Source organism: Vulpes vulpes, chromosome 16, assembly GCF_048418805.1.
Source record: "Vulpes vulpes isolate BD-2025 chromosome 16, VulVul3, whole genome shotgun sequence".
Taxonomy (NCBI): Eukaryota; Metazoa; Chordata; class Mammalia; order Carnivora; family Canidae; genus Vulpes; species Vulpes vulpes.
In genome coordinates, this window is record NC_132795.1 from 33514307 (window position 1) to 33535749 (window position 21443).

Genomic DNA, 21443 nt, shown 5'->3' on the forward strand with positions numbered 1-21443 from the left:
GTGCAGTGCGACGAAAGCTAAGTGCTGGGCTCGTTTTAACTATCTGAGGGGAGAGGACCACTAGTTAGCAACACGGGGACCTGGCCGGATGAGGCGGGAGGAGGCCAGCGGCAGGGGACCAGCCCCCCCCAGCATGTGCAGCTGGAGGAGAGAGGATGAGCGCAGGGGGACGGAGGAGCGTGATTGTGAGCGGTTCCACGGGTGGGAACAGCCCCTCCTCTCGCATCCACTAGGAAGCCGCGTCTCGGGCTGGCAAACACCCTGGCTACCCTCTGCAGGCACAGGGCCGCCTCCCCTCCTGCCACCACCGCCGCCTGCCTGTGTAGGAGCCCGTGCGAGGACGGGCGGCGCGGGCACCCGCAGACCGAGGGCTGCCTTTGCCGGGACGACACTATTTTTAACCTTGTTCTGAAGGTCAGGTTCAGACACCACTGTTGCCAACACCACAGCCTCGAGTCCCAGCAAAGGAAGTCCTCAGGTCTGCCTGGGAGGGGCAGGCAGGCCCGCAGGCCGGGCAACAGCCGGCTCAGGCGAGGCTGCCTCCTCGGTTCCCTCCTGGGGCGGCCTTCCCTCCATTTCCCATCCCCCGAGCAGAGGCTCGGCGTGGCCATCACTATAAAATGGCCTCTCCGAGGGGCCTCCCTCCCCCAGCCGGCGCAGGAAGGAGAGTATTTGGAGCATTTCCGGCCCTTCCTGGCCAGCTGCCTGGGCCCTGCGGCCAAGACACGTCTGACGGGGGCTCCCCGCAGAGGCGGCCTCCCAGGCCCGCGGCGAGCACAGGCCACCCGCGCCAGGTGGACAGAGGGGCGCCCGGGCACAGGTGGGCAGCGGGGGGCGGGGGGCAGGCCGCCCGCCCCGCTCAGCTCAGCCCCGCTCCCAGCTCAGCCCCGCTCCCGAGGCTCCGAAGGGCAGTTCAGCCAGGCTGTCTGGTTCCCACAGCGCGCTGTGCGTGCTCCCCGCCACCAGCATCCAGGCCCTTCTCCCGGGCCGGGTCTCCGTTAGCCCTGTCTCTGGGCAGGAGGGCTCCCTGCATCTCCTGCTTCAAAGAAAGAAGGGCTTTTTTCAGTCCCAGGGCCTAAAGGCCACCTGCAGGGTGCGGCTGGGGTCACGAGCTGCCCCCTGCCTTTTCCCAGCCCCCTTCGGCAATCTGGTCCCCTCATCTCAACACCGAGCCTTGATTTTTGGGACATTCCCTTCAGAAGGACTTGCTTCAGGATCAGGGGATTCTGGGCAACTTCTAAAACATGATCAAGATACCCTATCACTCAGCCTTTATACAAGTTATTGCCCAAACGCCCTCCTAGGCGGCTCTAATAGATTTTAAAATCCTACTTCAAAAACGTGCTGGGGTGGGGCTGGCATGCCGAGAAGCAACAACAGGTCCTGGACTAGGGATGGAGGGGCCGCTTCCTCACACGTGTCAGCAGCAGGCTCGGCCCCCAGGCCCAGTGGGCTCTCCGTGGATGTCAGGGAGCGATCAATGGCCCAGAGTGGCAGCTGAGACAGACCAGAGATGCCAGCCAGGAGAGCCCAGAGGGCTGGATCCTGCTCCTGGCTCTGCCGGAGGCCTCGCCCCAGCATGCCAGCTAGGGCAGAGACGTCATTGTGTGTGGGGGGCAGTTGGAAACCACCCCATCCCACCTCGAGCCTCCCTCTCCCCAGAAGGAGGCGCCGAACAGGTCCCTCAGGAGGCTGGTAGGCTAAGAGAAACCTGTCAAGCAGGACACAGACACCTTCTTGGTGGCTGTTGAGGCCCTTGCTTTGGCTCTGGCTGACTCCTGGAATGCCTGATTTGGTAGAAAGCCACGAAGAATCCAGTACCTCTTCCCCCTCCGGCTACGTAGGCCTGCTTTTGGTGACTCCCGCACGAGTGAGATGCAGAAAGAGAGCGGTGAAGGCACAGGACAAAGGGACCCTCAACCACCTCTCCTCCAACCAGTGAACAATAGAGTGCTTACACAAAGTGCTGTGGACTTGGGTTTCAATCCTGACTCTACCACAGAGGTGTGTGGCCTTGGGCCTCAGGCTCTTCATCTGTAAAATGGGAAGACTAAATACCTACTCCACAGAGCTTTGGGAATTATAGGAGCTTAGGGCCTGGCCTGTCATTAAGCACAGGGTACTTTCATAGCCTACCCTCAGTCTCAATCTCCAAATGTTCACACTGGTCATAGAGATTTCTTCTCATTCCAGATGACATGCAGAGGTGGTAGCAGGGCCAAACCTAGGAACTGACCTTCTCTGGGACTCCACAAAAACGAATCACAGTCTGTCTCCATCACACACTCACACTCTCTCTCTCTCACTGAGGTTGGCCAACCAGTTCCTTCTTTCTCCAGTGGCTGGTCTCTGCAGAAGGACTGGAAGAAGTCAGCCAGGGAGTCTGTCCTACCTCCACGGAAGCTCACCTGCTCCTACCACACCTCTCAGCTTCACCTGGATCAGCCAACCAGTGTAGGTGTGTCCACTTGAGAAAGCAGTGAGCCAGAAGTCAAGAAACTAGCTCTTGCCCCACTTCAGCCTCTCAAACTGCGCTGTGGTCTTGCCTAAGGCACAACCTCTCTGTGGCTCAGTTTCCTCACAGGCCAGTGGGAGAAGGTCTATATTAGGGGATCCCTGGGTGGCTCAGCAGTTTAGCACCTGCCTTTGGCCCAGGGCGCGATCCTGGAGTCCTGGGATCGAGTCCCATGTTGAGCTCCCGGAACGGAGCCTGCTTCTCCCTCCTCCTGTGTCTCTGCTTCTCTCTCTCTCTCTCTCTATCATAAATAAATAAATAAATCTTAAAAAAAAAAAAAAAAAAGGTCTACATTATAGGGTCCCTTACAAGGTAGTTTCAGCTTACCTGGAGCTTGCCCTATTAAAAAGTGGAATGCACAATGCCAATGAGAGGCAGTGTAGGTCCTGGTTAAGGCTGGACTCTGGAGTCCGGGTCCTGGCTGACACTAGCTAGCCGTGTAGCCTTGGACAAGGTGCTTCAGCTCTCAGCAGAGGTTTTCCTCATCTGGGAAGCAGAGATTAATTACTATCTCACAGGTCACTGTAAGGATTAAGTGAGATACTAGATATAAAAAGCTAGGAAGAGTATCCGGCCCATGGTAAGTGCTCTATAAATAGTCTGTGATCTCTCCTGGGGAAGAATCGTTCCTCTGTTCACACTCAGAAAACTTCAGGAGTCCCCTTTAGGAGCCACAGGATCTTTAACAAACAGCTAAACTGGATCCCTCCAGGGGACGCTTTCTGCTCCGGGCTAAGCAGGCAGTTGGGGCCACTGCTGTGTTTACCTGGCTCTTCTCCAGGGACACTTGTCAGAATCATAGGGAGCGTTTGGAACACACGCATGCCTGGCCCACCTGCTCCGGCTCTGATTCAGCAGCACCCAGGTGGGGCCTATATTTTTAGTAAGTGTCACAGGAGATCCTGATGTGTGTCCCTGGCTGCGGGCCAATGCCTAAAGGTTGCCAGTGGTCCTTGACTAACCCTTCCGGGACTGAAGAGTGCTTCAGCCAGTGTCCCCTTGGTCCCTTTCCCCACCACATCTCACTGGCTGTATTTCTGTCAGTCCCAGAGGACTTGTACCCCAGGGTCTGGTTCTCCTTTCTAGGAGTACTTGGCTCTATCACTGAGTCAAAAGACCCAAGGCTGCTGTCCCCTCTTGCAGGGCCCTGTTCCTGTGGAGGAGGGGTCCCAGCCCCATTCTGCTTTGGGAACAGAGGAGCTGGGATCCATCATACTGGGAAGGCATTTCCACAGGCCTGTGTTCTACGATTTGAGCCTTCCCATGAATCTGCTTGGCTCTCACTGGGAATGGGGCCACACTTGTTCCCTGAGAACAGTGCGGGTGGGGGAGAGTAAATTCTACAGAATGCAAAAGCTAGTCATACATTGAGAGAGTTAAAAAAAAAAAAAAGTATAGAATAAAAAGAGAGTAAGGGCAAAGTATGATTATAGGGGGCAGAGGGGAGGACTAGGAGCACCTGCGAAGGGAAAGGAAATGTCAGGAGGTCTACTCAAAGATCAGGTTCAAGGCCAACCCCTAGAATAGCTGACCCATAAAACAAGACATCCACAGCTCCTGCCTGGAGGGAGGCTGGATGCTCCCTGGAGTACCCATTCTGTAGTAACAGACCTGGTGCAGGCACACAGACCTGAGAGGGCTGGGCATTTTGCTGGACAAAGAAACCCTGTTCTAGTTGGCCTCTGGTCCAGAGAAACTTCCAGTTCTAAGTCAACTTCTCCACTTTGATTTCTACCAGTTCCTTTATAAGAGTTACACATTAATGAGCTCATCTACATCCCAGTTGGGAACTATGCCTCCATTTCAGAAGAGGGAGGGGATCATGTCAGGGCCACACCCAGCCCCATGACCCCAAGACAAGTGAGTTAATTCTGTGCTTCGCAAGCAAGCTGGCCGGAGACAGGATGAAAAGCAATTTAATGCCGCTTTTGTGCTTTCTCAATGTTGCACCCCGAAACCAAAGCAGCAAAGACATAGCTTAAGAACATCAATTTCTCTTCAAAACCCCAGTTTTTTAATTTCTCTCCTTGTTACTAGAATTCCCTAAAAGAAATGTGAATCTCCTTGGGCCCATTAACTCTCAAAGCAAACACAGCCAGGGTGAGCGCACAGCACAGAGTTGGCTCAAGCGTTCATTATATCCATTTCTGAAAGGCTGAGCAACCGCTTTAGAAGGTTTAGGCTTCAGAGACTCTTCACAGGAGGTGCGCGGCCCCCTGGCCTCCTCCCACCGGCCTCTTCCCACCGGTGCCCAGATGCCCCGGCACCAGGCAGGGCCGCAAATGCCCCAAGGCGCATGCTACTCGCATTAGTGCAGATAAAATCCCATCCCAAGTCACACTGGCACACAGAAAGGGTCTGTGCAGCAAGGCTGTTTGCAAGCCTCAGAGGTTGATCCTTCCAGAAGGCCCAAGCCCCCACACATCAGTGTCCCCTCTGACCCCCAGCCACCTGTCTTTAACAATAAAAGCCACATGACCCTGTGCTGTTTGCACCGTGTCCTTGGGGGGAAGGAGGAACAGAGTGGTGGTCTAGCTGCGTAAAAAAAGAAGGGACAGTTCTCAATCACCTCCTAAGTACTAGGCATTACGGAGCGGAAAAATCAACATTTCTATTTCACAGATAAGTCACTCCAAACACTAAAATGATCTGTTAAGTCTCGCCATGAATAGGAAAAGTAGGGATGTACACCAGGCCTGAAGCAACTAACTCTGCTCCTGGAACAATTCTCTGAAGTAACAATGAACACTTTGCCTGGGCCCCCACCCCTTCCCATTTCAGCCAATCAAACAGCAAACCTCTCAAGATGGGGATAAAGACACGAGCCTAAATTACCCAAAAGCTGGCAGGAAGAAGGCGGAGAAGGGGAAGGGATATACATCTGTCCCTAAGTACGTGTGCATTTACAGATCGTCTGTCTTTCCCGTTTCCTTCCTGCAGTCCTCCACAGAAAGGCATCATTCACCTTGGCTTTGGGTGATGGGCCCTCGCCGGCAGTCACCGTTCTGGCAAAGTCCACGATCATAGCGGATGTGGATGTTCCCACGGAGGATGAACCCGCCTTGCTGTAAACCCCGACAGCTGAGGAGGGAGGAGACAGGACTCCCCCCCCACCCCCTGTGCCAGCTCCGAAGACTGGTTCAGGGGCTTGCAAAGTCCTGCTCCCCTGAGAGCTCTGCAAGTCAGAGGCAGCAGCAGAAGCACAAGCTGCTTAGGATGTTAGGAATTTACCAACTTTGGGGCGGAGTTAGCAGCTCTCTCTGGGGCTCTCCCCGAGGGAGCAAACACAGCCTCTGGGTCACCCCCAGGCCCTACACCCTTCCAAGATGGAGGAAAAACCCCAAAGGAGACTTGAGGGGACTCAGAGCCACATGGGGGCCAAGACGGGGGGCCAAGACAGGGGCCAAGACAGAGTCTGGGTAGGGGGAGGGAGGGCCAGCTATAAGCCCGCCCCCAGCACCCACAAAGGGTGAACTAAGGAAGGGAGCCCCAACAACACCTGTTCTAAGCTTTTCAGGTAAAGGGCTGACCTACAACGACAATGAAAGATGTCTGAGCTTTTTCATGAGAAAATAAGGCAGAGTTTCTTCCTGATGGAGAGAAAGCAAGAGCTAGAAAAACTCACCTTCACCCTCTTAGGGATGGTCAGCCACTGGCACCTGTGCAGTCTGACATATAAGAATCCAACTCAGGGCAGCAGGATTCCTCTCTCTCTGAGAGGAAGGGTCATTGGGTCTCACGGAAAACAAAAAGGGTTCTGCCCCCTGCCCCCCCTCCCCAGGACCCGCGGGTCACAATGAGCTCTGGAAGAGGCTGCCTCCACCCTCTCACCTCACACGGGGAGGTTACAGGGTTGGTCCTGTTTTCTCAGCTCCCCCCATCCAACTCCAAAGCTCCAGCACCACCTCCCAGCAATGGGGTTACACCCTTGTATGGGGCTCTAATAAATGGCCATTTTCTGGCCAAACTGATATTAACTTTTCTTTTCTACTTTTGATGTTACACACAAGCCTGTCCTTGCTGTACCAGGAAGCCATTTCACCCATCTGTCTGGGAAGATGATCCAATTTTGGTCCTTTTATCATCAATGCTTTCAGTAACTTTGTTTTACTTCCCTTACTGTAATTACTTTTGAATCATCAACACAGGCAGACAGCCTTAAAGCTCCAAGAACAGGATGCTAAAAAGGAAACAAAACAAAACAAAAACAAAAACAAAGAAACACCCTGCAATGGCAAACTACTTCACTAAAAGTCACCCAGACTAGGAAAAATTTGGCTTTTTCTAGCAATTTACTTCTTAATAAACTGCCTCACACTCCTTCCCCTTTTTCCAAAGGGAGGCAGGGCATAGAGATGGGATGCTGGAGGTAGGGGGGTGGCACAGCAGCAAGGAACTAACTCCTAAAGGAGATCATTAAAACATCTACTCCCCACCCCTGCTTTAAAAAAAAAAAAAAGGGATGCAGGATTTGTAAATAATGAGACTCAGAAAGTTGGCTTGCTGGTTGCTGGGTGCCCAAGCGGCCCAGGAAAATAGTATGTCTTCTCTGGAATGCAATCAAATTACATGGAGGGAGGGAGGCGGAGACGGGGGAGAGGGGGAGAGGGGGAGAGGAGGGGAGAGAGGGTGAGAGAGAGAGAGAGAGAGAGAGAGCACGCGCGCGCGCGAGAGAGACCCATGGCTGCTGGCTTGAGAATTCAGATTCCTCCAGGGATAAGTCTGAAGGACAAACCACACACAAAAAGAAAACAAAAAGTGGAACTCCAAGAAAATCCAACCAACATCGGCGACTGAGCACTGTCAAGAAGCCAGCTGCTCTGCTTCCTGCTGTCATCTATTCTGTTCCCCGCCACTAGCCTTGCTGGCTGAAACTTCCAGCTGATACGTGAGATGCCCCTTCAGCAATCCTGCTCTCACTCCTGGTGTGAGTCCCTCGCCAGGACGGCACCCTCCAGAGCCTCTGCGACCGGCGGACCAGAGCAGGGAAGCACACGATCGTTCTTCCCTTCTTCCCACTCGTCACTAACAGGGACCCCTCTGGAATCTTCCACACCTCAATCTCCTCACTTCTGGCTGCCTCCTGGAGTCTTTTCCTGGGCTGAGATCGGGAACAGGCAGGAGTCAAGTTCTCAACACAGGAAGCCTCCCCGTTCAGGCCTCAGCACAGCTGGGCAGCCAGCAGAGGTGAGGTTGCCCCTGGGGTCAGAAGGCCTAGTCAGTGATGCAGCCAGGAGAGCAAGGGCTTTTTGGGGGGCTGGGATCTGATTAGGCAAGGCTCCCCCCTCCTCAGGGCAAGCTTATTTAAGAAGGGGCCAGCAACGCAGGAAGAAGCATCCGCTGCCCCTCCACCCACTCCACTCCAGGAATGGGAAAGGCTGACACCACAGCTGCCTTGCCCCTAGGCAAGTTGGGGGAGCTACTTGGGAACTGAACCCCAGGAATCAGCGACCTGCTGACTAATGTTTCCAAATAGGGGGATGTGGGCCACAGTGAGGAGCCCCAGCTGACCCCCCCCAACCAGGGTCTAGGCCTCAGTATGTTCAACTGCGGTACTGACCCTGTGCATCCTATCCTGGGTGGGCCAGCGAAGGGCAGGAAGGCTCCAGATTTGATACAAGGAGCCTGCTCTCCCCTGTCTGGGGGGGTGGGGAGGGAGTTCTCCAGAAACAGCCCCCCGCAACCCAAACAAACAAAAACAACAAAACACCCAACACTAGTCCTTACTCCCCACGGAAATTCTGTCCGCTATTTTGGACACATTCCTCAAGGCTCGAGGAGGAACGTGGGGGAGGGGAAAAGAGTTTCGGGGCTTGCAGCGACCCAACTCCGGGAGATTCCGGCCTGGGGCCGCGACCTCCCCGCGCCCCCGCGGGGCCTCGGCCCGGCCGCTGCCATCCGCGCCCCCCCGCGCGGCTCCGGGCCCTCGGAAGGCGGGGGCGCGCGCCGCTGCCCACGGAGCGCTCGCACTTTTGCGCTGCGCGGCTCCGAACCACGCCGGGGCCGATGCCATCCGGCGCATTATGTAACCAGGGACACGGCTCCCGGGCTAAACAAACGCGGCTCTGTGTGCAGCCGCGGCCCCGGGGAGGCGCGCCGGGCGGGGAGGGGCCCGCCGGGCCTCGGGGTCTGGCTCGCAGGCTCCGCCACGGCGGCAGGACGCGGCCAGGGCCCCGCGGCCCCCGCCCGGCCCCTCCCGCGCGGCCGCCCCCGCCTCCGGGCGGTGAACTTGGTCCCGAGTCCCGCGGGACGCGATCGCCGCCCGCCGCCGGAGGGCCCCGCGCCGCCTCCCGCCCGCCGCCCGCCGCCCGCCTCCCGCCTCGCGCGGGGACGGGCGCCGCTCGGCGGTGCTGCCCGCCGGGGGCGGCGGCGCGGGCCGGGGTGACAGCTGCGCGGGGGGCGCCCCTCCCCCCGGCCGCCAGGAGCCGGGCCCCGCGCGGCCCCCGCGGGGTCTGGGCGCGCACCGGGCCGCGGGCGCGCGCGGGCGGGGGCTCGGGTCGGGGTCGTGCGAGGTCGGGGGCCGGCCGCGGCTCCCGGGCGGGGCCAGCCCCCCACCCGGCCGGGGGCGACGCAAAGTTTTGGGAAGTTGCTGCCCCTACCTTGCTTGGCGAGCACCAGGGCGTCTTCCCTCCGCGCCTGGGTGATGATGGAGCCGTGTTCCATCTAACAACCCCGCGGGCCCGGGCTGGCTGCGCGGGGGGCCGGCGGGCGCGCAGGCGGGGCTGGGCTGGGGGCCTGGGCGGGGGCCCGCTGCGGCTGCGGCTGCGGCTGCGGCTCCGGCTGCGGCTGCGGCTGCGGCTGCGGCTCCGGCTCCGACGCTCGCGCTCCCACAGCTGCTCACATCCCCGCCCTCGCGTCCTCCCCGGGCCGGGAAGGGAGGCGGCCTGTACGGAGGGCGGGCGGCCCGGGCAGCGGCTCCCCCGGGTGCCCCCGGCCCCGATCCCCCGGCAGCAGCTCCGGGCTCCTCAGTTTGGGTCCAACATGGAGAATCCGGAGCGAAAACAAGAGGAGGAAATGGGACACGGGGCGGTTTCCAGGCCCCCCCCTCCCCTCCGTACTCCGGATAAACAACCCGCGGCCGCGGCGCCCACCCCCGCGCGCCTCGCGGCTCCGGACGCCGCGTCTCCGCGGCCCGCCAGCGCCTCCCTCTCCGCGGCCCCGTCCTAGGCCCCGGGCCCCTCCACCTGCGAGCGGCCGGGGCCGCAGAACATCCGGAGCTTTGCTATTTTGTTACGGAAAAAGCGAATCCCCGAGGGGGGTGGGGTGGCGGGCGGGCAGGCTGGCGGGGGAGACTTGAAACCGCTCCGGCGCTCCGATTGGCCCTCGCGGAGAAAAGGGGCGTGGCCCCTCCTTACTATGCGGTGCGAGGACCCAACAACATTCCAGGCGCTGCGGCCCCGCCCCCGCCCCGCCCCCCGCGCGGCCGCGGCCGCCCCGGCCCTCGGCCACGCCCCCTCCCCAACTACTTAAAAGGACCCTCGGCGCGCAGGCTTCCCTCCTCGGAGCGGGGGTGCTCGCGTCTGGGCGTCTCTCCTCGCGTAAGGTGCGCTGGCTCCGCCCTTCGGGTGACCAGGGAAGCGCGGATCCTCACCCAGGTCCGGCCAGGATGGGAGGGCTCGGGCAGTTTTCCTACCTCCTGCTTGGCCCTCGAATCGTGGACGCACAGTTTCACATCAAAGTACAAACACTGAATCCCGAAAGGGATTTGGGGCGGGGAGCGGGGGCGCCGGACTCGGGACCCCAGAGTATCAGAACAGGAGGTGACCTCGGGACGGTCTGACCCCTACAGTTCAAATGAGGCTTGAGTTGCAGGGCTTTGCCCAAAGCCGCTCGCTCTCTCTCTCGCTCGTTCCCATTCGGGGCTCACATGCTGTGCCCCCACCCTTCTCCTGTAGTCCCAGCCTCAGGTTAGATGGATAGAGGTCTCTAAGGGAAACGCTCTTGCTCCAGGGGCTCAATGCTGCCCCACCTCTTTGCTCTTAGGCCTCAGGCCCCCTCCCCCGGACCGTCATGGCCTTAGGTGAGGAGCATACACACACACCTTCCCTCCCAAGAAGTGAGAGCTCCAGAAAGGCAAGTTTCAGCCCAATATCAGGCCCCTTCCAGTGAGCTACATCTGTCCACAGGTGACAGAGGCTGCCTTCGGAGGAGGGGGACTAGGCCGGCCAGAGTGATGTAGAGTGAGACTGAACTAGGTGACGTCTGAGCTACTCCCAACCCTAATAGTCTATGATTTAATGGAACTCACATACCAAGGAAGGGGCTTCCAGAAGGTCTGGACTTCTCTGGTCTCTGGCAAGTTGGAGCAGATGATGGCCTTCCCTCTGCACTTCCTATTGCCCAGCCTGCACCAGGCCTCATGGCGGGTGGGGGTGGGAGGGGGGTGGGAAGACAAGTAGGTCACATCTTAAATCTCAAGGTACCATCAAATAGCTGCCCCGCCATGGTCCCTCCTTCAGGAGTACACGTGAGGTTGTGATGTGTAGCAGCCTGTGTGCCTTAATAGTGCTCAACGGTGCCTGGTTCTTCTGTTCCTACACACACACATACACAAAACCCTTTTATATAACACCATATTAATGGAAATGCTTTTTTCCCAAAATGAAAGCTGTTACAGAAGATCTGAATGATGCTTATGTAACATTAAAAACTGAGTTTGGGTAGATCTTAATTCATTAACGGAAAAGGAAAGGGAGGAGTTCTTTTTTTTCTTTTTTTAAGATTTTATTTATTTGAGAAGGAAGGGGAGAGAGTGCACGCCTGAGCACATGAGCAGGGTGAGAAGCAGAGGGAGAAGAACAAGCAGACTCCATGCCCAGTGTAGAGCCTGACTGGGGGGGGGGGGGGAGTGGGGGCGGCTTTGTCTCACAACCCTGAGATCATGACCTGAGCCAAAATCAGGAGTCAAACACTTAATGGGACACTTAACCCACTGAGCCACCCAGGTGCCCCAGGGGTGCATTCTTACATATTTATCTCCCATCATTATTAAAAGATCACTAAATCAGTAGGGTTCTTAAAGATAAATCTTGAATAGTCAGGTTATGGTGGGGGGCCGCTTTTGAGGCCACCCCGCCCCCTTCAGCAAGGTAGTTCGGTTGGGATGGGAGGAGGAAGGGTGCAGGCAGGAGCTGAGAATAGAGGGTTGAGAGAGACCTGCTACCTCCAGCTGTGTACTGGTGGGTAGGACACTCCATCTCTCTGGGCTTCTGTTTCTCATCCATAGAGACCATCCCTTCCCCCTTCATAGTTTACAAAGTACTTTCACCTACACTCTTCTGTCTCATTGAATCTCTCATTTCTTTGAGGCTGACAGAGCAGTTTTATGCCCATTTTGTCCATGAGGAGACAGGGTCTGGAAAGGTTAATTGACTTACCCTAAGGTAAGGTTTCTTACAAACTTATTAAGAGGAGGAGGCAGGAAGAGAATTTGTCTTTAGACTTTTAAGACTAGAACTCTTGAACCTTTTCCAGAGTGCTTTTCCTATGTACAGGAAATAGGAGGAAATACTAGAACCTAGTCACTGTCTTTTCTTGCTAAGAACTCTAATTGCATCACCTCCTTGGGAAGCCCTCCCAGATACCCACTCTCTCATCAGGCCTTTATAGCCTCCTATACACTCTCTTAGAGCACTTAACATTTTGCCTTGCCACTGGCAGTTTGCTTATCAGCTTCCCAGCCAGAAGATGGGTTGAGATTATTGAGACTAATGAATTATGTATTATTTATTAGTGTGTCTCTTGTATCTAGCATGGTACTTGCCACAGGGCGGGTAGCCTTACACGCCTGCTGTATAAGTCTTGATTCTGTGTCTTAACCAGTGCTCTTTTGCACAGGAGTTCAGAGAACCACAGCAAAAAGCACATTTAATATTGTAAGAGAACTGAAACAAGTTTCGTGGAACAGCACTTCCCCTGCTGTGTACCTGCACTCTGATATTTTCTTTTCTTTTTTAAAAAAGATTTATTCATTTATTCGAGGGAGAGAAAGAGAGAGGGAGGGAGGGTGAACATGCGTGAGTGCGTGTGTGTCGGGGGAGGTGCAGCGGGAGAGACTCTTCAAGCAGACTCCTTGCTCAGTGGCCTCGACCTCACAGCCCACGGGATCATGACCTGAGCCGAAATCAAGAGGTGGACTTAACTGACTGAGCCACCCAGGCGCCCCTTGATAATTTTTACTGTACTTCATGTTTTCAAGATGCTGGCCATGATCCCCTAAGTTGATTTCATGACCCACTACCAGGTAGTGACTTAGAGTTGGAATAATACTGCTTTCATCTCCTGTTGTAGAAGCATTCTCTGTGTAGGGTCTACTTGTCCCTAAAAGATGCGGAGGAGATGGCATTCAAGTACCCATTCAAGTACCTTTTTCTGAGGTCAAAGAGGGTCTTATATATAAGAAAATAGATAGGGGCGCCTGGGTGGCTCTGTGGGTTAAGCGTCTGCCTGCAGCTCAAGTCATGCAGCCCCTGTGTTAGGCTCCCTACTCAGCAGGGAATCTGTTTTTCTTTCTCCCTTTGTGCTCTCGCTCTCTCAAGTAAATAAATAAAATCTTAAAAAAAAAAAGAAAAGAAAAGAAAAGAAAGAATGAAAATAGAAACCTTTCCAAGACTAGAGAGAGGCACAAGGGTGCAAATAGAATCCAGGGTGGGGCAATAGATGAGGGAAGGTCCCTGAGAGGCCTGGTGGGAACCTTTCTGCCTCCAGAAATTAAAAGGTAGTGCCAGCTTTACTAGAGCCTGGAACCCCCAAACACCGGTAGGCCGGTAGGCCGTTGGCCTCTTACTGCTCTGCCCCCAGGTGATAGGTTTCCACCGGAGAAAGGTCTCTGTTAAGGGGGTGGGGAGTGTGGGAGGCAAGTGGCCATTCCCATCTCTGCCTAAAACAGCCTCTTCATTAACCTCCTGCCTCTAGGCCCCGGGCCAGTTGCTGGCTGTGTGACTTTGGGTAGGCTTTGGGGGAGTTTAAGGGTGACAGTTGCAGCCAGGGCTCTCTGGGCCTGACAGCTCTCCCAAGAGAGCTCACCTACCTGCTTCACCCCTTTACCTCACCTGGAGGGTTGGTGAGAGGCATATGAAGACAAAAGCACCCCCCCTTCCCCACTCCCACACCAAGTGCCGGAACACTGGGGTGGCGAGGGTGGGGCTCGAAGGAGCAGCTGTCCCTGTCTGTCTGTTGTGGCCACTGTGAACTGGACCCAGTAATCCTGACGCCAGGCTTTGGGAAAGGGAAACGGAGCTGGAGGCGCTTCCTCTCAGGGAGATCATGCTCTCCAGAGCCCTGCCCCTTCCACTGCAGAAAATAAACACAGGGTTGGGCCCAGGGAGACCTTTCATGACCTTCTGATGTCACTGAAATGTTCCATTTAAAAAAAGGTTTATTTTTATGACAAACGGAACACATCCATTTTCTTGGTTTCTCTAATTGTTCCTGCAGAGTCTCGGTTCCGTTTTGTATTGTAACTGGGAAGGTAGGGTCTCAGTGCCAGGGGTCCAGAGCCCCGAGCCCTCCTGCTACGAGGCTTGTTTGGTCCTGTCCTGCTGCTCAGGGCAAGGTTCTGAGGGGGTGGCAGCGTGGGGTGGGGTGGGTTGGGTGGAGGGAGGGAGAACCAGTTATCAGTTGGTGGGGGTGTCAGACCCTGGCGGGGGGGGGGGGGGGCGGGTTTGGGGAGGAGCTAATGGCAGTGGGTATCGCTTATCTGTGGAGCTCCTGGGACACCTCACTGGGGAAGATGTGTTCTGCAAGGTGCAGGCATGCGCATCTTCCCAACCCTGCCACGCACTTAGCCTCTTGACGGCCTTCCTCATATCAAAGGGGATAACACTAGTACCGACCTCATAGGTTACTGCGGGACTTAAAGGAGACGGGATATGAAGAGTTAGTGCCTGAAATGGTGGAAGTGATGAGTAAATATTACTCTCACCGTCACCCCCTCTCCTCCAGACCTGTTCCTTCTGCATCTGCTCAGTTCCCCGAACCAGAAACATGAGGTCACCCAAGACTCTTCCTCCCCACTCATGTCCACCCCCAACCAGTCCTGAGGACCAAGGACTCTTCCCCTCCCAAGTTCTGTTAGTGAGGCCTTGCCTTCTTTCCCTTCCCTGAGGTAGAGGCTGGCGGCAGGCTCCTAACCAACCTCTTTCCTTCTCTAGGTCCCAAATTCCAATCCTGGCTCTCCTAGAAGATGCAGATCTCATCGTGTCTATGTGGAACTTTCGGGATGAAGTTCAGGTGCCTAGCTGGGCACAGATGGTCCCGAAGATCTGGCTCCTGTTGGCTTACCTGCCCCCTCTCTCACACCTTCCACACACCCACCCATGCTTCCGTCCAGAGGAACTAAGCACCTGTGATTCTTTGACACCTTTTGCCTCCATATCTTTGCACACATGGTTCTTTCTGCCTGGATGCCTTGCTTCTCTGTGGATGACGACTCACCCTTTCAAATACATTTCAGTTGCCCCTTCTTCCTCAAATCCTCTCATGTCTGTGTTAGATGCTGCTTTGTGCTGTTTTCATTCTGGTTTTCTGGACTGCCTACACCCCTCCCTCCAGCATAAGTTCCTTGAGGGCAGGCACTGCCTTTCTGCAAGCCTAGTGCACACAGTAGGCTCTGTGGGAAGCCAGTCCCAGTAAGCATCTTCCTCCTTGGGCACTGAGCCGCGAAGGCTGGGAGGCAGGATGCCAGCCTCCTGGCACTTTCTCTACCACCCAGGAAGTGGGACTCCGGGACCCAGAGTGGATCTAGCCCTGAGGAGCCTAGGACTACCCGGAGCTTCGGCAGCTATATGGAAGCCAACAGGGGCTTGGTGACACCAACAGACACACCTGGCCCCGGCATTCGGAAAGGGCCTCAGAGGGCTTGTTAGGGGGACGGGCCTGCGCCAGGGCAGCCCCTAGACCTCTTTGTCCCTTGGTCAGTGAGCAAGAGAGTGTGAGATGAAGACAAATGGGACTATTTGGGGCGGTGCTGGCAGGCCTGCCCTAGCCTCCTGCCTCCCTCAATCCAGGGTCCTCTGGGGCACAGCCCCCCCCCTTTCTTATCACTCAGTCCTAGGTGGCCCTGGGACCTGCGCCCCCCTGCAGCCACTAATCACCAGCTCCACCCTTCTCCCGAATGGGGAAGCAACTGGAGCAGATCAAGCTTCTGGGCCGCATGTACAGGTTCCTTAGAGGAAGCCCGGCGTCCTGCCTCCCTCACTTCCCACCCTCCCTGCTCGCGGCAGGTCCCCCCAACAGCCAGTAGGGCGGGTGGGAAAGGAAAGAGGGGGCCGCTCCTGCGCCCCAGCCCAGCCATCCAGTCATTGGGGTCCAGGTGCGGCCCCTCCCTCCACAGCCACTCACCGGCCCTCCCCCCCAGTGGCACAGCTTGGGTCCCACATCCCCCACCCCAGGAGCACAGCTTGGGTCCCACACACCCTCCTGTGGCCCTTTGAGGTCACATGGCATGGCGTGGGGGTGGGGGGAGCAGGATGCCCCTGACCCAGTCTGGCGACCTCGAGGCTTTCAGAATCAGCACTGCCGATTCTGGGCCCTTCTCCCCAGACCTAGCATGGGCCAGGTTGGCTTTGGCTTCTGGAGCCCGGGGAGTGCCGCCCGGCGGGGGTTTACCTTCCAGCACCTACTATGTGTCTGGTTCCTGCTTGGCGTCCCCAGGCCGGGTGCATATCTTTCCTTCTGGGAGGCACTAGCAGGGAGTGTCCGAGGCAGCCCCGAGGCCTGGGATCTCCGCTCTCGGGCCTGCGAAAACCCGGTAGGGCCGATCTCTTAGCTCTGGACCGGCGCAGGTATCCTGTTAGGCCAAGCCCAGGACTAAGCGTGTTCCCTCTGGTTAGCCTGGGTTCCAGGCCTCGGAGAGCTGTACTTTGGGTGGGGGGGACAGGGAGACCAAGAGGGAATAGCTTGCTCCTGGGCTGGGCGGGCGGTCCCTAGACTGCTCACTCCATCCTAGTGGCAACTCAGAGTTAGAAAGCCCTGTACTGGAGCTGACCCTGGTCACACCAAGAGGCTTTGGCTTCTTTTTGGGGTTGAGGTAGGGAGCGAATGGCTTGGAAGGAGAGGTATGGGCCACAGCCACTGGGCTTGGGAGATGGGACCTTGGAGGAAGGAGCACAGTGGGAGAAGGGCGTTGGCGGAAGGGAGCCTCGTGTTGAATGCAGGGAGAGGCCTGCATTTTTTTGTGAATCATTAATTCACTCGTTCAAATATTTATTGAGCCCTTCCTGAATGTGGTCCTTAACCACTTGCATACTCATTGACTTGCATAATCATCAGCCTGTCTCCGGGCTTCAGTGAGTAAGACAGGATTCCCGCCCTCCTAGAGTTTACAGTCTAGCGGGAAAGCCAAGCACAGGGCGGGCATTCGCAGTGCGGAGGGCATCAGTGGGGAAGAGAGGCTGTGGAGAGGAGGAGGGCTTAGCCCAGATTAGGGGGAGGAGGAGGCTAGCTAAAAAAGTGTTACGTAAGCTGAGGCCCAAAGTATAAACCATCCTTAATCTGTTGCGCTGAGAGTGGAGAAGGAAGAATGAATAGCCTTCCAGGTAGAGGGCATAGTGTATGCAAAGTCCCAGGGGCACATCCTGGAAGCTGCCAGTGAAGTAGGGTCGGCATACGGCCCCTCAGTTTGCTGGCTGACAAAACAGGAGATGGGGAGATTGCGTTTGGGAGAGGAAGAGGGCTGAGCTGATAAATAATGCCGCCTGGGAAGGTACCCCTTGGAGTCCACACAGAGTCCTGCAGGAGTGCCGTAGTGGAGGATGTGACACCTCCTTTTATAGTTGCTTTATAAAATCAATATTTATTTTTATCAAGATCCTACATACACACAGCTTAGAAAATCAAATAGTTCTGAAGGGCTGTAACAAAAACAGAAGTCCCCTGGCCTTTTTCCCAATCTTTATCCTACTCCCTTGGGGCAACCATTTTCAACTGTTTCAGCTGTTTCTACTGGTATTTCCCTTCCTTATTTCTAAATAATATATGCACTGCCATTCTGGATTCATCGAGCTAATTGGTTGACTTCTTGTTTCGGTAGATGCGGATTTTGATTCCTGCTCCCCGCTTCCCTACCCTACCCCCTTTATGTCTATATCATAATTTATGGTTCAATCCATGTTCAGTGATTGCATTATTGACTTTGAAAATGTTGTTTACTTTTGAGACAAGTATTCTGGTTATATTTCCTCTTTTAATATAACTTTTTGTTGCATGCTCTGTTTACATTTCCTTTCTTGTACAACTTTCTTGTTTTTCCTGGAGTTAATTGCCTCGTTTTTTTCTGTGCTTGGTTTTCTTTGAATCTCTGGTTCTGTCTTCCCACACCCTTCAACAGTTCTGTAAAACGCCTTCTCAGTACAATTTTGCATATGGCCAAACCTGTCACATAATCTTACCGGTTGTTTTGTTTTTCCTTGGAGACATGTGTCCTGGGGCGCCGCATCCTTCCACTTTTCTCTGGATGCATTGCTCTCGAGATCTGTAGCACATCTGTCACCCTCGGACTTTCCCTTTCCGTTGCCAGTAGTTAAGAATTCCCTTTGCCCTTTTCCTCTTTCAAGGACTCTGTGTCTTTCTCTGTTAACTTCCTTGTTTGGATGAAACACATGCTCCAGTAGCTTCTTCTGAGAGTGCTTGGGAGGTATAACATTTCAGAGACTTTTGCATACCTGAAGTGGTTTTGTCCCACCCTCGCTTTTGATTCAGTTTTGGCTGGGTATAGAATTTTAGGTTGAAAATCATTTTCCTGCAGAATTTTGAGGATGTTGCTCCTTTGCCGTGCAGTTTCTACAATTTTGCAGCTGAGACGTCTCATGGACTTTGAATTCACCTCCCTCCCCCACCTCGCCCCCACTTTTAGGATTTTCTCTTTTATCCCTGATATATTAAAACATCACAGTGTGGGTCATTTTTTATGGCACTCGATGGGACTCTTTAATCTAACAGTGGTTTTCAAAGTGTGGTCCCCAGATTGGTAGCATCAGTGGGAACATGTTAGCCGTCTATGCGGATTGTGAGCCCCACCTCACATCTAATGGATAGAAGCTCTGGTTAGGTCCCAGCAAACTGTGTTTTGTTATTGTTGCTATTTTGTTGAGAGATATTTGACATATTACATTATGTTAGTTTCAGGTGTACAAGATAATGATTTTATATTTGTATACACTCTGAAATGATCACCACATGAAGTCGAGTTAATATTTGCTGCCATACAGAGTTACACATTTATTTCTGATGATGAGAACCTTTAAGATCTACTCTCTTAGCAACTTGCAAATATGTGATACAGTACTATTAGCTGTAGTCACCACGCTGCACAACGTGTCCCTGTGACTTACTTATAACTGGAAGTTTGTACCTCTTGGACTCCCTTTACCCACTTGGCTTACTTCCACCCCCAGCCTTTGTCTTTTTAAAAATTATTTTTATTTTTTAAAGACTTTATTTATTAATGAGAGAGAGAGGGAGAAGCAGGCCCCATGCAGGGAGCCCGATGTGGGACTAGATCCTGGGACTCCAGGATCATGCCCTGGGCTGAAGGCCGTGTTAAACCGCTGAGCCACCAGGGCTGCCCCACTCCCAGCCTTTGGCAAACAGCAGCCTGTTTTCTGTGTCTGTGAGCTTGGTTTTTTGGTTTGCTTGTTTTTTAGATTCCATGTATAAAGATCATACAGCATTTGTCTTTCTCTGACTTCTTTCATTTAGCGTAATGCCGTCAAGGTGCATCCATGTCACAGATGGCAAGATTTCCTTCTTTTTTATGGCTGAATAATATTCTATATTAATATATATTTATATATACAATCTATGTTTTAACAATCCCTCCAGGTATTTTTGTGCATGCTAAAGTTTAAGAACCTCTGTTTTAGCAATTTATGTCTTTACTTCTGGGAATTTCTTGATTTTTTAAAGATTTATTTATTTATTCATGAGAGACACTGAGAGAGAGGCAGAGACAAAGGCAGAGGGAGAAGTAGGCTCCCTTCGAGGAGCCTGATGTGGGACTCAATCCCAAGACCCTGGGATCATGACTTGAGCCAAAGGCAGCTGTTCAACCACTGATTTCTTTATTATTTCTTTGAAATATCTGCAACTTCTATTATTTGGATACTGGATCTCTTGGATTGATCCTTTAATTTTCTTTCTTTCTTTCTTTCTTTCTTTCTTTCTTTCTTTCTTTCTTTCTTCTTTCTTTCTTTCTTTTTTTAAGATTGTATTTATTTATTTGATACAGAAGAGAAAGCACAAGCAGGGGGAGCAGCAGAGGGTGAGGGAGAAACAGGCTCTCTACCAAACAAGGAGCCCAATGTGGGGCTCGATCCTAGGATTCTGGGATCGTGATCTGAGCTGAAGGCAGATGCTTGACTGACTGAGCCACCCAATTCCCTTGATCCTTTAATTTTCTTATGATTTCTCTCTTATTGGCCATCTCTTTTTTCTGTTTTCTGGGATATTTTGTCAATGTTCTATCCCAATCCATTTACTAAGTATGTTGTTACCAACATTTTTCTTTTCTGTTCTTTTTTTTTTTTTTTTTTTTTAATTTTCAGGAGTGCTTTCATGTTCCCTGTTTTTTCTTTTCTTTTCTTTTTGAATGATTTCATGTTCTTGGTTCTCTGTATGCATGCAGTATCTTCTCTCTGAGGATATGAATTTGAAATAGTCTTCCTCCTATATTGTTTGTTTCCTCTGATTTCACTTTAAAAAAAAAAAAGGTTTTCATTTATTTATTCATGCGAGACAGAGAGAGAGAGAGAGAGAGAGAGAGGCAGAGACATAGGCAGAAGGAGAAGCAGGCACCCTGCGGGGAGCCTAATGAGGGATTCAATCCCAGGACCCTGGGATTAGGCCCTAAGTCTCAGGCAGACGCTCAACCACTGAGCCACCCAGGTTTCCCGGATTTCACATTTTCTGTTTTGGTATGTATCACATTTGAGACTTTCCACAGAGGTCTGGTCTTCCTTGGCCATCCATTCATATTTGAGAAGGAGGCAGTGATGCAGTCAGAAACTCTCAGTGTGGGCTCCCTGAGGCCAGGGAGGTGGCTGGCTGGTCTCTTTCACTGAGGAGCCCCACCTGTCAGTATCAGTGGCACAGTTTGGTTTTTCTAGAATAGAGTCCTTTAGTCTCCAGCTTGAAGGTTATAAGCCCACCTGCCCAGACTCCTAGAGCTCGGTGGAGCCTGGGAAGGGGGGAGCAGTGTGTGGCAAGTGTGCTGAGTGACACAGTTCAGAACGCTGACTTCCACTGAGTCTTTGCTGCCCTTCCTTCTTCTCCACCGCCTCCCCTAGGAAGGTTCAGTATCTCCAGAATCCATCTTCCTGTTTCCTGCATGAGTGGGGAAGGGGACACAATAAATCATTTGATGATGTTGGATACAGCTGACTTTCCTGACTGTCGAATTGCTCTTTAAATAGATCTTTGAACAGGCCCCCAGTTTTTAGACCCCCATCTTCTAGTTTACTTGCAATGTCCAATTCCCAAGCTTCTCTGGGGTTCTGAAAGAAGAGTCAGCTTGCTGCTGCTGCTTCTCCTTTTTTTTTTTTTTTTGGATTTTCTTTATTTATTTGACAGAAAGAAAGAGGACAAGCAGGGAGAGCAGGAGAGGGAGAAGCTGAGCAGAGAGCCTGGTGCGGGGCTTGATACCAGCACCCGGGGATCATGACCTGAGCAGAAGGCAGACACTTCACCGCCCAAGCCACCCAGGCACCCACCTCATCAGCTTGCTTCTTATGGGTATGTGCCTCTGGACATTTTGGGCCTGCCTTTCTTAGTCATTTGCCACTTTTGCATCCACCTTCTGTTTTCATATGATGTGATTTGGGATTTTAAATGCCTCCTAGTTTAGCTAAAGATGGAGTTTGGGTTTCTATTCCTTATTCTCTATGTCATTTTTGAGGGGGGGGGGTGATTTTTGAGGAAAGAAGGAGATGGA

At 53.6% G+C, this 21443-nt stretch overlaps 1 protein-coding gene and 1 long non-coding RNA gene across 2 annotated transcripts in view; one reads left to right on the plus strand and one right to left on the minus strand.

The window, feature by feature from the left end:
- Window positions 1–9468, minus strand: part of CTDSP2 (CTD small phosphatase 2) — a 22875-nt gene extending 13407 nt beyond the window's left edge. Inside the window, exon 1 of the mRNA XM_026001815.2 lies at window positions 9115–9468. Within this exon, the coding sequence (XP_025857600.1) occupies window positions 9115–9178 (64 nt within the window). The 5' untranslated portion in view covers window positions 9179–9468. The remainder of the gene's footprint in view (window positions 1–9114) is intronic.
- On the plus strand, window positions 7143–17901 carry LOC112922327 (uncharacterized). The gene is made up of 2 exons (XR_003235423.2): window positions 7143–7702; window positions 14668–17901. It is a non-coding gene; the product is annotated as an uncharacterized lncRNA (long non-coding RNA).
- The last annotated feature ends 3542 nt before the right edge of the window (window positions 17902–21443 follow it).